The 15,085-nt window shown below is 39.2% G+C and overlaps 1 protein-coding gene across 2 annotated transcripts in view; it reads left to right on the top strand.

Moving 5' to 3' along the window:
* The first annotated feature begins 4,592 nt into the window (after window positions 1-4,592).
* LOC135250396 (contactin-associated protein-like 5) overlaps window positions 4,593-15,085 on the top strand; it is a 91,402-nt gene continuing 80,909 nt past the window's right edge. For both annotated transcript variants that reach the window (XM_064326635.1, XM_064326634.1), the window contains exon 1: window positions 4,593-4,803. In XM_064326635.1, the coding sequence (XP_064182705.1) occupies window positions 4,719-4,803 (85 nt within the window). In that variant the 5' untranslated portion in view covers window positions 4,593-4,718. The remainder of the gene's footprint in view (window positions 4,804-15,085) is intronic.

Raw genomic sequence — 15,085 nt, 5'->3', positions numbered from 1 at the left:
CCATTCACTCACACACTCAAACCCATGGGCAATTTAGAGTCTCCAATTAGCCTGCCTGCATGTCTTTTGGACTATGGGAGGAAACCCACGGAGACACAAGGAGAACATGCAAACTCACACAGAAAGGCTGGATTCGAACCGAGGACCTTCTTGCTGTGAGGCGACAGACCACCGTGCCGTGCCTACAACCAGGATCATGACTCATTCATTTCTGTAGACAGAAGCAGTTTAATATTATTATCCAAAATATGACTTTTAAATGAAAGGCAAAGGCATGTTTAAAGGTCTGAGATATGACCTACTCCAGGCAAGTGCAAGAGAATCTAATTATTTTGTGCCATTATTTAAGGCCACTTTTAGCTGTTAACACAATGCTTACACAGCCTTCGAAAATAGCATATTTTCCCTGTGAGTGGAAAAAGCTGCAAATCTAATAATATAGAAACATCTCTGATATCAGTGTTGTCTGACTTAATACCCATCCAGCCTTTTCTGACTGACAAACCAGGCCATATTGTCATTAAAATCCTTTTATGGATGCAACTGGAAATAGCATTTTCTATAAAAAAAAACCTGTTAAAGTGTCAATCCTTCATTTTGTCATATAAAAAAAATGCCACATTTGATATATTCTCATAATGCCATTTTCGTAGCAATATTGATTCAATGCATTTGTGTTCTGTAATTGCTCCTCTATATTTTGCACCTCTATTTTCCACTGTTAGTGTCAGGTGCGACAATCCCGCCAAGTATTCAAATGTGATGATGCACACACAGGATCTTCCATGCCAAGTGTGAAAGAGCAAGTGCCTAAAATCCAAAAAGCATTTTTAAAATGAGGTTTGATATGTTGCTCAATGTTACCGTGTCAGACGACACTGTTGGTTGCCTCTAGGCCGTCTTTTTTCTCCAAAATACATAATCCACTAAAGCTGTATTATGTTATAAAAGAATAAGCACTAGGATTATTTTTATCGTTCACATGTGTACTCTTCACATGTTTGGTGTTGATGTGGTTTTTGGACACGTGATTTATTTATTATTATTTATTTATTTATTTGGGTTTATATTTAGTTAGGTGTCTGTGTGAAGTTATCTGAATTCTCTGTGTTTACATGAGGTCAGAAGTTGATAATGCAAGAAGTGAGAGTTCTTAAACTTATGTCTGTGTTTCCCAGACAAATATGTATGCTGACCACACAGTCTCAATGCTATATATGTATGGGGTATGTCCCAGTAAGGCATATCTTGTTGGATGGCATACCCCCAGCTGTCTGAGAATGCCTTTGTAAATATAGTGGGTACATAATATACCACAAATAACAAATACATGGCAAAGTGAAGGTGAACAAGCAAAGTGAACAAACAAATAAATAAATAAATAAATAAATACATAAATAAATAGTAAATTTTGCGATAATGTGACCAGGGGCTAAGCCATTCATTCTTAGTGAACATGGGTAAATCATGTTATATAGCATGAGTCTATATCATTGCTGTTTCTACATTCTTCAGCCCTCTAATAGACTATGACTAGGCAACGATTTGAGTTGATCCTACATATAACTTACTGGAGGCTTTCTGTTTATACAGCCTTCCTCTAGCAGAGGCTGCAGTATTAATAGATTGCGCTCAAATATTAGCACAAGATCACATTTTGTGTCTGCAATGTGCCATTAGACATACTCTCAGGGGTCTCAGACTCTGATTTGCCAGACTGATGTTTGCTTTAATTTTGGAACAGTGTGAGTTTTCGCCTTTGGAATGATCCAGAAATAGAGGGTGGATTTGTCATTTAATCAGATCCGTATTAGCCTTTTTTTATTAGCTCTGGTGCTCTCTGGTGCTAAAGTAATAAGTTACAGAAGCAATATATGGCAGGGCTGGTGGGTGTGTGTTTCAACAGTACCTGCTTTGTCAACCCAAACTTTACAACTTTACAGAAAACACAGAGGACTGATTAACTCATAAAGAGAGAGGGAAGCCTGACATGCTGCGGTACTTGCTGTTCTCTTTAACGGCTGGAGCGGGATCTATTTATGCATACTTTGGGCTCTAGTTTTGCTGTTGAGGCACAACTGTGAAACAGTGGGGCTAATTCAGGACGGTGACAAAATAAAGCATGTCCAATTCAATTTTGGTCATTTCCACACAATGGTTGCACATCTGTGGTACAGTTTCAGAGGACAGTGGTTTACGGAGAAATGGGAAATCCCTCAACTTGATTTTTGTGAATGTTAAAAACAAAACTCAAGGTTACAAATTACAGACTGACTGGCCAATCAAATGTGATTGAACGTGAAGAAGCATACACTATTATGTCTTATCAATATCAAGCTTTGGTGCAAAAAGTCAAGTGTTAAATTAAGGGCTTTCTATTGTCTAACACAAATCAAAACACTGTCAAAACTTGACAAGACCTTTAACTGGGTAGTCATAATCATCATTAAAAGTGTGACTGTGCATAATATTGAATTAAATGTGTCTTTTCAAACTAATTAATGAAACTAATATCAAGTAAGAGTTGACAATTTGGTAAAGGGAATCAGTCCATTGTATGTTATGAACGAGAGAGAGTGTATAGAGTGGGTTTAAAGGCATGGAGGTTAACCTCTCACCATGTCTCTCTCTGGTCCTCTAGGAACACAATTTGTCCTTCACAGCTGCAGAGGGCATTGTCTTATTCCTGAAGATTATTTTGGGACACAAGGGCTGAGACTACCAACACATTTTCACATCCGTTCATTTTCGTTCTCCTGTCTCCATATCCATTTCTGTCTTTCTCATTCTGCCTATAAATTCATTTCTATCACTGCTAATTATTGTCTATTTTGTCTGCGTGTGCGTCTATTACTCTCTCTCAGTGCTACCCTTTTTTAAGCAGCTGAACTGTTATTTTGAGCCTTTAGAATTTCTAGATTACTGTACTGTTACACTATAATGTAACCCTCATTAGGTTATTGTACTGCTGTAATACATCATTAGTAAGGCTAGTGAACCCGGTATGAACCACTTGGCTCCGTTTCTTGGCCAGTATACTCCTCTCAGCCTTTATTTGGCAGAGAGCATCTTGATGGGTATCGATTGGGTTTGTCTCAGACGTGATGGGCATCAGGTGTAGAGGTGTTCTCTGGGTCACGCAAACAAAAGCATCCTTCATTCCTGTCAGTGGCGCACTTAGATCGAGCACAGTGGCGGACACATTGTCCTTTTCAGTCCCATCAAAAGACTTCCATATATAGGTATGTGTGTGTGTGTGTGTGCACGCGCGCGTGTGTGTGAATGCACCGTTATCAACAGCAATTGCAGCCTTGTATACATTATATTACAATTACAGAAAGGCCTGCTGACTAATATTTATAGAGGAGTTGTATCAATGAGAAATATTAATAATTATGCAGTGACTACCTATTCTATCTATGAAAAACACCAAGTGCTTGCCTGCAGGCAGTGTTAGAGGACAAATGTTCTGGGTGCTTGAGTTGATTGAAGGGGATGAGGAGAATCACAGCTGGTATAATAATGGTGTCTTAGTAGTTTAATCCTTATGGATGTTAGACATACAGCCAGTGGCACAGTTCCCGCTGAGACCACTCACTCATATACCCTTGTGAAATAAAAGTAAATACATTAATCTTTCAGATTATAAATAGCTAGGTCTACTTTCAAAAATGTTTAAAAGTTTACCCTGGTCACGCCAGAATGGGTTTATAGAATTAATTTACTACTTATTGTAGTAGTGTTACCTATTTACTACCTCTGGTGAACAGAGGGTCAGATTCAAAAGTAAGTTACATTTCTGATCACATTTATTGCACAATAAAACGGTGCTTTGAACTTTCGGTGGGGTTATGTGTGCTTTTATAGCTGGTATGTGAGGAAATAAACATAAAACCTTTGAATATGTATCTACAACAGACCGTATGTGTGCGAACGTCGTCCCAGCGAAGTTACAAAAATAAAAAAATAAAAAATAAAAATTGTAAAAAAAAAAATATTGTAAAAAGTAAATTGTATAATATTCTTGTTTTACAGATTTTTGGTTTTATAGTAAACGACCACGTAATAAGCTGTATAAAAGTTGTATTTCTATATTTCGGTCAACAAACGGACACTAATGCGCCTAAGAACATAGCAGCCAGTGCTGTCCATTGCGGTGGTTCTGAAAAAAATGGGAGCCACTGCACTTGGGACAGAATGCGAAAAACGACTTGCGCAGCCGTAGTACCATAATTGATTTGCATTACTGCAACGGTTGTACACAAGAAGCCCCCCCCCCCCCCCCACCCCCCCCACCTTCCCAATTACAGGCGTATTTATTTATTTATTTATTACTTCTTGGTCTGTACTAAAAATTCGTCTAATGTCGAGAATAATAAATCCTGGTAATTTATAAAACGGTGAAATGTGAATAAACTGTAGTTAGCTGCAGTTCTGCTCTGTCGTATATTGCGTACGAATCCTGTCTTGCCAGAGAGAGAGAGAGAGAGAGAGAGAGAGAGGGCGCCGGTGCCGACAGTGTCGGAGAGCGGTGCAGCAGGCGTCTTTAAGAGGATCTGAGGGGGAGTGTCTCCATTATTTCATCAGTGAAACCCTGGCTGCAGGGTAGACAGCACACGCCGCGGGAACTAAGACACTCGGAGGCGGCGCACTTTGGAGTTATTTCCCACAGACAAAGGATTTAACGGTACCTGGGTAGCTCTTCTCAGTTGGTGAAGATGGAATCGCGAAGACAGTACTGGGTCTATGCCCTCGGCGTGGCCGTGTTGAGTGTATTTAGTTCCGTGATGGCAGCCAACAATTGTAAGTAACTAAGTGATTCCGTAAACACGTTTTAGGCTTTCGATGTGACTGTTTGTTTGTCAGTGTTACAAGTGGCTTTTTTTGTAAATGTTCAAGTTCTTCTTAACTGTCCAGAAGGCATACTATGTTCAGTTACGATTAATGAACGGAAGGCCACCGAAGCCTATATAAAACGTTTTAGAACATTTTAGATGTCAAATATCCTTGTGTGTTCCTATATTGTAGACCCGTTTGGTGTATGTTAAGATGTAACATGACGGTCAATTTCACTGGAGTCAAAAGTTAACTGGGAAAACACAGTTGTCTACATCCAAAATCAGTTCCAAACTAAAATAAAAATGTGGACGCTGAAGACCTGTAAATGTCACGCTTCTGCAACTCCAGGGCTTTGCGCGTGGATCTCCAGCATGGAAGTCACTCACGTCGCACAAGATGCTGCATGTCTTTAGTCTCCATTCTGCAGCGCTTCCTCTGTGCTCAGTGTTTTAAACCACAAGCATCTGTGTTCATTTGGAAATCTGTTACGACATTGAATCCATCATTTACACGTACGGCAGTATGTGTGGTACAGCTTGCCCTAACGTGATATTACTTTGAAAACGCTAAACGTAACTTTTGCCGATTGTCATCTTTTTTAACTTGTCAGAAACACATTTTGTAATCGTTGTGGAGCTTTAAGGTCTCTAATGTCTCTACATTTTCTGTGGATGCTCTTAGAAAGTAACATTTGGTCAGAATCGCAGTACCAGGTTTTGAAATTATTCAAATGTTGAAGAATTCAGCGCAAAAGTGAAGCAGAGCACTGATTTCACATGAGTTTCGTCGTCACTAGAGGTCAGTATTCGTCCAGAACGAATTTTACAGCGACAGAAAGAAAGAGTCCGCAATTGCACAAACTGAGATCCCCTTAACCAGTACTGCTGATAAATACGCATAACTGTCCATACGATGTGGAATTTACAGCATGTAAAAATATTTCCCAAAGAATAAATATAGTGAGAAAAACATGTTTAAGCAAAATTTAAACAGGGACGTTTTTCCTTGTCAGCACATTTATTGTCATATGCAGGAAAATAGGGTGTAGGCTACTTCTGCTTAACTACTGACGCGCCAAAACACCATGTACTATACCTGTATGATTAATAGTATGCTGGCTAATTCTACGTGTATATATTTATTATTATTATTATTAGTAGTAGTAGTAGTAGTAGTAGTAGTAGTAGTAGTAGTAGCATGTTTCTTTCATATGTGTTTGTGCGCACGTGCAAGTGCGTCAGTCTGTGTGTGATCTATAAAGTTTATATGCATGGCATACAAGCCCCATCGTATTAGAATCATATATACATTTGTAATATATTTCGCAGAGTACATTTTTTATGTGTTTTATACTCCATAATAATGTCTTTGTACATCCATGATAAAACTGAACAAGACTACAGCCATGTCAATAAATCTAATTTAAGTGCCCGTCTGTATTCCCGGTTACTCTGGAGTTACAATGGAGAGACTGCGAGGGCGGCACTTTCCAGCTCGGTGATTAGTGTGGGCGGCTCGATTAATGTGGTCAGAAAGAACATCAGCGCATGCTGGCAAGGTTGTCAAGTGTTGAATACGCGATGTTTCTCCTCTAATAGTTTTCTGTCTAAACTCTCGGCATGCGTCCTGTCTATCCTTGCTGAATGGTCAATGTGTGTTGCGCGTGCTGTAGTTGTTTTGTAGCTAGCGTTATTGTGTATACGCCGTATATCAGCAGTCTTTGTATTGGCAATGCAGTCTGGCAGGCCGGTCTTTTTGCAAGCCTTCTTAATGAGCAGCTAACAGTCAGCTGCCTTCCATAGTTCCATAGTTCCTTTGGTGTAATTTGCCAAAGCAAAGAGTGGACAAATAGCATCCCATTTGTCAGAATATGCTCTCTTTGTGCAGTGATTCCTTCAGGGTTTGATTCAAATTAGTTGTAAGATTAAAAAAAAAAAAAAAGTATATGGTTGGAATCGCATGCTGCACGTATAAAAAAAATCAGACTGCAGTCTTTTTCAAATGCTGCTAAACAGCTGATGTGATGCCCACAGTGGAATGGAGGCAATTCCTCTCTGTTCAGACAGGCTTTGCTTTAGTTTTCCGGATGCCTTTCAGATGCGGTTTTGAGAAGAAACTGTTTTGAACCAGTTTTTCTGATGCCAAATGAAAATGAGAAATTATTTATCAAAGGGTATCTCATTTGCCAAATATCTTCTCAGGCATCTGCTCTGTCCACAGTTCACCTTATGAAAGCATACAACACATTGCAAATTGCTTCATGTGTATTCACTATTCCTAAGGAGGCCTGTAACATTAAAGATTCATTGTAAAATAGTCCTATTTCAGTAACATGGATGTTTCATTGCCAAGCTGTGTATAAAATATGTGAACTGGACCCCTTTGAGAGACTGATAGCACTTTCATAATGACACCAGTGCTGCAATATCAGCAATGAGCCTTAGCAATCAATAGTTAGAGAAGCAGCATGATTTAAGCTTAGTTATCGATCCTCGGTACATTTGTGTGCAGACAATAAAATGTCATTAAAATGCACCCAGCTAGATCTGTGAAGTTATCACCGAGATAAACACATTAAATGTCAATAACAGAGCAGAGGCCAGGGAGTCATCTTGGCCATTTGATGCTATTGATAGGTTCGCGGAGTACTTCTATGTGGAAATAGTGAAACAATAATTAAGCATTTAAGTTAATGGTACTGTATTTGAAGGCAATTGGATGGTTGGTTGATGAAGCCCATCAGTCCTACCCGTTTGACCCGTCATTGGTCTGCCTTCAGTTTAGGAAGTGGGGGCAAGTTTTGTCCTTGGACGCAGGGCTGAGCTGTAGAGATGGCGCTCGGACAGACACAGAGATTCTGGCATATGTTCGCCTGGCTCTTCCTTGCCGGCCACCAGTATCCTTCCTCCATCTGGCCAGTGCCGCGGAGTAACGGTTAAGGGGATTTAGAGTTCAATTCCCAGGTGAGGCACTGTTGTAATACATCTTTGGGTAAGCAACCGATTTGATTTGCCTTCTATCCTTAGAAAGGTTTGTGATTTTACCATTTACATGCGTGAAATGCTATGGGCCGTACACACTCTGGGTTCAGAGAGAGACAAATTGTATTACTCTCAGTGCTGTTTCTCTGGTGTTTAGTGCCCTGTGAGCAGGGATGTCCGGCAGTCTTATGCTGTGGGATAATTCTACTTGATGACTGGAGAGGCTCTTATATTCAGACCTCGAAAAGAGAAAAAAAGAGGGACAGTCGTTTACTTCGCCTTTGTAGGTCACCTGTGTCAGGAGGGAGAATCAGTGGCAGCTGCGGTGTCTGCGATGAGTGTGTCTGCACATGCTCGGTCTCCCTTAGAGGGAGCATTTTATTTTTACTCCACTCCCCCATTGAGACCTCTGTCTGACTTCATAGGTCCTACGGGATAGAGCTTCATTGTGGAGCCACACCTCTGTCTCATACAGTAGGCTGGAGGGTTTTCTCTTAGATGAGTTATACTTCCACGGACTACAAATCACAGAATGCAGAGTACTTGCTATTTATGCAATCTGGATCTTCGCTTGACAATTGTGAAAATGATTGTTTCTTCATCATCGTGACTTCAGAGCCAACGCTGAACGAGCTGAACTCACATATTCAACCAAGCAGAAAGACGCAGATGACTCAATAGAGACCTTTATTTGCATTCAGTTTCTTTTCTCTGCCAGAAGACATATGTTCTTTTCAATGGCTGTATGAAATTGACAAAGATCACATCACAGCTCAGCTGTGAATCTTGTCTTTTATATCAGGGCATTAGGTCCAGAAAGTCATTTTGTTCATTTCTTCATTCTTATTTTTGTAATTTATTACAAGCGCACAAGTCTAAAGCTGTGATGAAGCATCCCTGCTGAGAGAGACTGTGATTTTGAAGGAGCCCCAGGCTGAAACAGAAAAACATTTCATTACAGGAACTCATTCTCAAAGTGGAACCTCTGATGGACCTTCGCTTAGATATGTGCCTAGCTGTCTGTTGCTCTGAGGGCAGGGAAGTGCAAGTGGTGAACATTTTGTAATAAACTGATTCCTGCACATCAACACACACTTTTCTCTGGAACATCATGCAGGACGGAGGCTATTTGCAAAGAGGCTCATCATTTTTGTCATCCCAGAAATATAAAAAATCTGAAACAAAAATAATGCATTTTACAAAACATGTATAGATTCAATGTATAATGATAGTTAATTATCTGGCATTTTAGAGTAGATAACTTCATTATTATTGTCTATCAATCACTAATGTTACCTCTGTTGTGACTTTCCAGTGAAAGCATAGGTGACTTTCCATTCCACTGTCTCGACTCTGCAGGTTTTTCCTCACTGTTGAGTGTACTGTGGAAGTGTAGTATAATGTAGTGAATACTAGGTAGTGTTCTTTGAAAGAGTAGTGTACTGTTGTAGTACAGTGTAGGACACACTAGGTGTACCAGAACACCATGCAACAATTCTGCACAATCTGGGTTGCAACCCCTTTTGGAGAATTGCCCAGGGAAACTATAAAGTATCATCTTGTAATTATCAGACCTTCAGTTATTTACAATGTGTAACATTTTAATAGTTCCCCTCGCTACCAGAACAGATGCACTGTGGACAGTCCTTTACAGTAAGTGTTGCTCTGGATACAGCTAAGTCATTGACCTTGAAAACACAGTGCATGGCTCCATACTGAAGTGGATAATATAAGTAATAGCCCTGTTCTATAGCAAAGCAATTAGCTAAATCTATTAATTCTTGTTGATTAATCTAAAGTGATTACTAATATCCACCGCATCATCCGCATCATTGTCATCATAATCACTGTCCTCCTACTTTGTGCTGCCTTTAGATCGTTAACATTTACTGTGGCAGAATGGCTGGGACTGTATTGGTTTTACATGTAAAGCAGACTATTGCTGGACTTAGAGCATAGGGCTATGTTGTGTTGCCAAGCATTTTGAGAACATCTCCACAGCATCTTTGCATTCTGTCTAGTGTATCCTGCTCCTTTGTAATGAATGTTTCCCCCTTTTCTGTGGGTTTCTGTCCTGCTCTCTGGACAAGATCAACCATGAATACAGAGCAATCCTGTTACATTTTTGGTGGAAGTAGACATTTTGTTAATGTGGCAAGCCATAGCAGTGCTTTCTGCATTTTGCCTGGATTAAATTTTAATTTCTCAAATACAATACAATTCACAATTGGATTACTGTGTATTTTGTCAACAATAAGTCTGTCAGGGGTTTTTGGCATTTACGGTTGTGTACGCTTTTCCATTCCCAGAATCCCATAAAAGCGGGATAAAATGCCATTTAGCACAAAATGGCTTATTCGCTTTTTTTACGCGCGTACACACACACACACACACACACACATTCAGCCAACTGAAATATCTGTTCTTCTATAAGTCATTCATTTTGCTGCCTGACAGCATTTGTTTCACTAATTGCAAAATCATTGCTAGATTTAGTTGAAGTAACCTCATTATTTTGTCCCTTGATGGCATTATTTCAGTTTTTGGATATGAATTATAGAATTAATATTTTCATTAAAATGTGCCAAAGCAGAAACACTTTAATTTCCATGTATAATATGTCAGAAAGGACTGCAAAATATATGCGAACAATTATTGATTTTCAAGTCACAAAAAATGATGCATCACCCAAACACACCCCCACCCACGCCAAAAAAAAAATTACAAATCTCTTGAAATTTGATACAAGGTACTTCAGAGCTATATGTTTCCTGTGAGGCTTATCGGAAAAGCAATGAAAAAGCTGTCTCACCTGATGAATATGGCGCCAGTACAGCCCTGTCTCTCTCCAATCAAATCATTCACACGCTGAGAAACCCTCCTCTCTCTCTCGAGCCCATACCATACGTTCTTTAAATAGCCCTGTCTCATACTATTTTTGCTGTTATTGTTAACAGTTAAGAGGTTTAAAACCCGTCAAAATTCTCATTCAACTTGTAAACACGTGCAGCTCTTGAATTGACCCTTTAAATGTAGCCTCACTAATCAACAATACACTACCCAGGCTTAACACCCTATGTTGGCTTTTGGGTTTCATGGACATGGTATCATCATATTTTTGGGATAAACATTTTGATTTGTCACGATATTGAATTTGAAGATGGCAAACTATTGCCTATCAAATGTTCTCGGTGCAATTGTTATCTCATAACAACAAACCCCCAAAGTGTGTTTTGAAATCATCAAAGAGCCACCATATCTTTCCAGACCTGTGAAATACATTTACATGTTGCCATGAACTTTTGAAACAACATACCGTATACATACAGAAAGCCTACTGTAGCTTCCATTATGTGCATTTTTATATTTCTGGGGATATATTCATTAAAAAATAAATTCATTCATTTAACAGATTAGAGTGTTGTTCAGAACAATGGAAAAATTTGGAAGCATATATATCAGTTCAAAACAGATTTAACAAATCTTCGCAACTAACTTGCATTGTTCTTGTTTAATTACTATGAGAAACATATTTTATCATTCACTATTATACAAGGGAGAATATGAGCTATTTTACAATACGTATTTGAAGATCATTGATTTTATTTCGGACAAAACTCCTTGATAAATGATGATGAACTTAATTTTCAATGTAAATTATGATACTGGTTATTCAAGGGCAAATACTAGTTATACAAGGACAAATGGAAAAATGAATATTGTTCCTCCGGTTTCAAAAAGGCTGTGCAGGCATTTCAAAGTGCTGTAAATGCTGGTTTATACTGAACTGACTAAGATCCATGCAATTACCAGTTTACAAGTTATGCAGCAGTTTTAAATATGTAAGGGATAAGAATGAGAAAAGTGGAGATCAGAGTAAAGAAGTATCAGAGGGAAAACATTTCATAGAAAATCATTGCCTCATTTTCTATATATTGTGTGCTTTCCCTGTTTTTTATCATTACATCAGTAAGACCATGCTCTGTGTAGACCAAGCTGTGAGTGCTAACATGAGACCTTATCAAAGATTAACATGACTTAGAAATGTTTGCGGTGTCTGCAGTGGGTGTGTGGACGGATATTTATTTCTGGAGTCAAATGATTTTGGCAGAGCTTATGAAAAATATATCTTCAGAACCTTCTGTCCTGATTAAAATCACAAAATATAGCCTATTTCACTTTGTTGTTTTTCCCCCATGAAGTTAAGACTATGAGCGTTACTAAGAATCACTGGGCTGGAATATGCACTCATGGAGATGCTATATAAAATGAGCTTTTTTTTCATCTTCTTGCTTCCCAGCCAAAAATACATTTTCTTTCAAACATTGACTTTCAGAAAAATGAATACTGGACTGCAGACCTTCACGTCTAGTTTCATATTTGGAATTTATGAAATGCATCTTTAAAGACGTAAAAAAAAAAAATATTACATGTAGCAAGTGCACAGCCTGACAGACCTTGGAGGTAATGACCTTGAACGGAGTAGACCAAGTTCATGGAGGGCAGAATTGTCTGCTGGTTTTCCACGTATGTAACCACTAAAATGCTTCATTTAGAGACTGCACACCTCATTTCCAAAGCCTAAACTGACTGCATTTTGGAAAAAATCACAAAAGCCTCCAGACACTGTGGCTGCCCTCCGGAAATGAAGTTTGAGAACAAGAGGTAGGACCAGGCCAGTTATAATCTCATTTCAAACCCAACTACTTGGAGTCCCATTGTCCAAACATTCCACATTGTCTCAGATTTGCCTATAATTTTTTATTTGTGGAGGAGATTTCATGACCATGGTAAATTTCATTGGATTGTTTGGTGTCTAAACCTTTAGCAGCTAAAAACAGTCTTGCTGACTCTATTTTATTTTAGCTCTCTCTCTCTCTCTCTCTCTCACTCTGTGTATTTATCTGTAAATGTTCTCTATAAACAATCACTGCTTATCAGTCTATAAAATCAACGTATTCATTTTAGTTCCTCTGTGGGTGCTGAAAACTCCAGTGGAGATGCACTGACTCAGTGTCTCAGTGTGTTTAGACCTGAGTGAGCTGTGTGACATTTCCACAGACCAGCATGAGGTCACAGCGTTTGACCCCCTACATCTGGGACTGCTGGGACACGAGAGTAGAACTGTCAGCTCCCCGCGCTGGGGATCTCACTCCATTGATCCGATATTCACCCTCCGCACTGGGAATCTCACTCCACTGATCCGATATTCGTCCACCACACTGGGAATCTCACTCCACTGATCCGATATTCGCCAGAACTAATGTGCAAAGAAGCTTCGGTTCCCTCTAAAGCAGAACAGAGAGTGGGGCAGCTGATGATTCAGCACTCTATCCGATGCCTGGGTGGCACTTTCATTAGACAAGGGTCTGTTCGATGCTGACACACAACTGTGTTTTTAAAGGTTCACAAACAGAAAAGGTAGACACGGAACAGCTGCTGTCCGGCAACCAGTCCTTTTAGCTAGTGAAATGATGCAGTGCTATCTTTATGTTTGTTTAAAATAGAGTTGGATTGTCAATACCGCCAGCAATGTAGAGGAAACAGTTTTTGGTCAAGACTGGAAGAAAAAACGTAGTGTTTTGCACATTGCTTCTGCATATACACTGTATGACTAAAAGTATCTGGACACCCCTTGGTCTGGAGCTGTTTTTCATGGGTTGAGCTCAGCTCCTTAGTTCCAGTGAAGGCAAGTCTTAATCTCAAATCTTAATACAATCACATTTTAGACAATTCTGTGCTTCCTCAATAGTTTGGGGAAGGCCCTTTCCTGTTTCAGCATGCCATTACCCCCGGACACACAGCAAGATCCATATAGAAATTATTTTGTTAAGAATGATGTAGAAGAACTTGACTGGCCTGCACAGAGCCCTGACCTCAACCTCATCCAACACCTTTGGGATCAACTGGAAAGTCAACTCCGAGCCATGCCTAATCACCCAATCAATGCCCAACCTCACTAATGCTCTTCTGGCTGAATGGAAACAAATCCCTGCAGCAATGCTCCAACATCTAGTATAAAGCCTTCCCAGAAGAGTGGAGATTGTTATAGCTGCAAAGGGAGGTCCAACTCCATATTAACGCCCATAATTTTGGACGAGATGTTGGATATCAGGTGTCCACATACTTATAACCATGTAGTATACTTTCCATGTGCTTTCTATGTTAAATCTTTAAATAAACCTTTCTGATAGCACTGACCAGAGATAAAGAGACCATGTTGTCTGAAATAAGTATAATAAATGTCTTGAAGTCTTGCTAAGCTAGACTGCAGTAGGTAAGCATTGGTACACAGTAAGCAATATGCCTTCAGAATCTCAGACTAAAATGCTGTTTCAATGCTGTCTAGTGTTAACAAGTTCATATATTTTTTTAAATATATTTATAGTGCTGGGCTTGCAGTATCTGTCTTCTTTCTAAATATGAATAACTTTCGGTTCCCTGCAGAACTTTGAGAATGACTGCATCCATCAGTGCACCCCAATAGCAGTATATGATTTGATCTCAATGGCATGTTTTATGTTTTTGCACTCTACCACTCGATTCTTTAAAAAAATGGTTTTCTCTTTGTCAGCATTAATGTGAAAGCCTTTGCAATATCCTAAGAAAAACCTTTAGCAAATGCGGGCTAACTTTCAGACAGTTCATAACTTTATGTTGCTCTCTGTCAATGAGAACATGATCAGTCTTAACTTACGAAAAATTGAGTAAAATTGTGCATTTTTGGTTGCTGGGAAGATAGATTTGTATGGCATATTGTTTGTTGGAGGGATTTTATATCCCTCTGATAATGTATTTCCTCTTAAATCCATATATATATATATATATATATAGCTGGCCATCTCCACCCTCCCCTACTTGCATGATTTATTAACCAAGAATAGTCTGCTACTCTGATTTAGAATGTGTACGTGATTTCATGTATTAGCTTTGGTTAAAAGCTTGTCCCCACTAATTCAGGTCACAAACCAGGAGAGAATACAAACTGCATGCTGGTACAGGAACATGGTTTGCAATTTCACAGCTAATCTATTTCTAATTATCATTAATATAATTGATAGTATCCAGAAATGTGCACAGGGGACTGGACAGTGCTGTTTCATGAGGACCGGCCTTACTGCTCTGAGCAATTGCAGTGCAGTCTGTACTTGCATACTTGGATGTGGGATTTTGCACTACGTCTCTTCATCATTATAATTAGATTTTCACACTGAAGCATCGCAGTAGTGTACTGCCTGGCAAGGTAATAGGAGACAGTTTAAACA

Source organism: Anguilla rostrata, chromosome 3, assembly GCF_018555375.3.
Source record: "Anguilla rostrata isolate EN2019 chromosome 3, ASM1855537v3, whole genome shotgun sequence".
NCBI classification, from domain to species: Eukaryota; Metazoa; Chordata; class Actinopteri; order Anguilliformes; family Anguillidae; genus Anguilla; species Anguilla rostrata.
The sequence above is the reverse complement of the archived record's forward strand: the minus strand, read 5'-3'. Positions and strand labels throughout refer to the sequence as shown.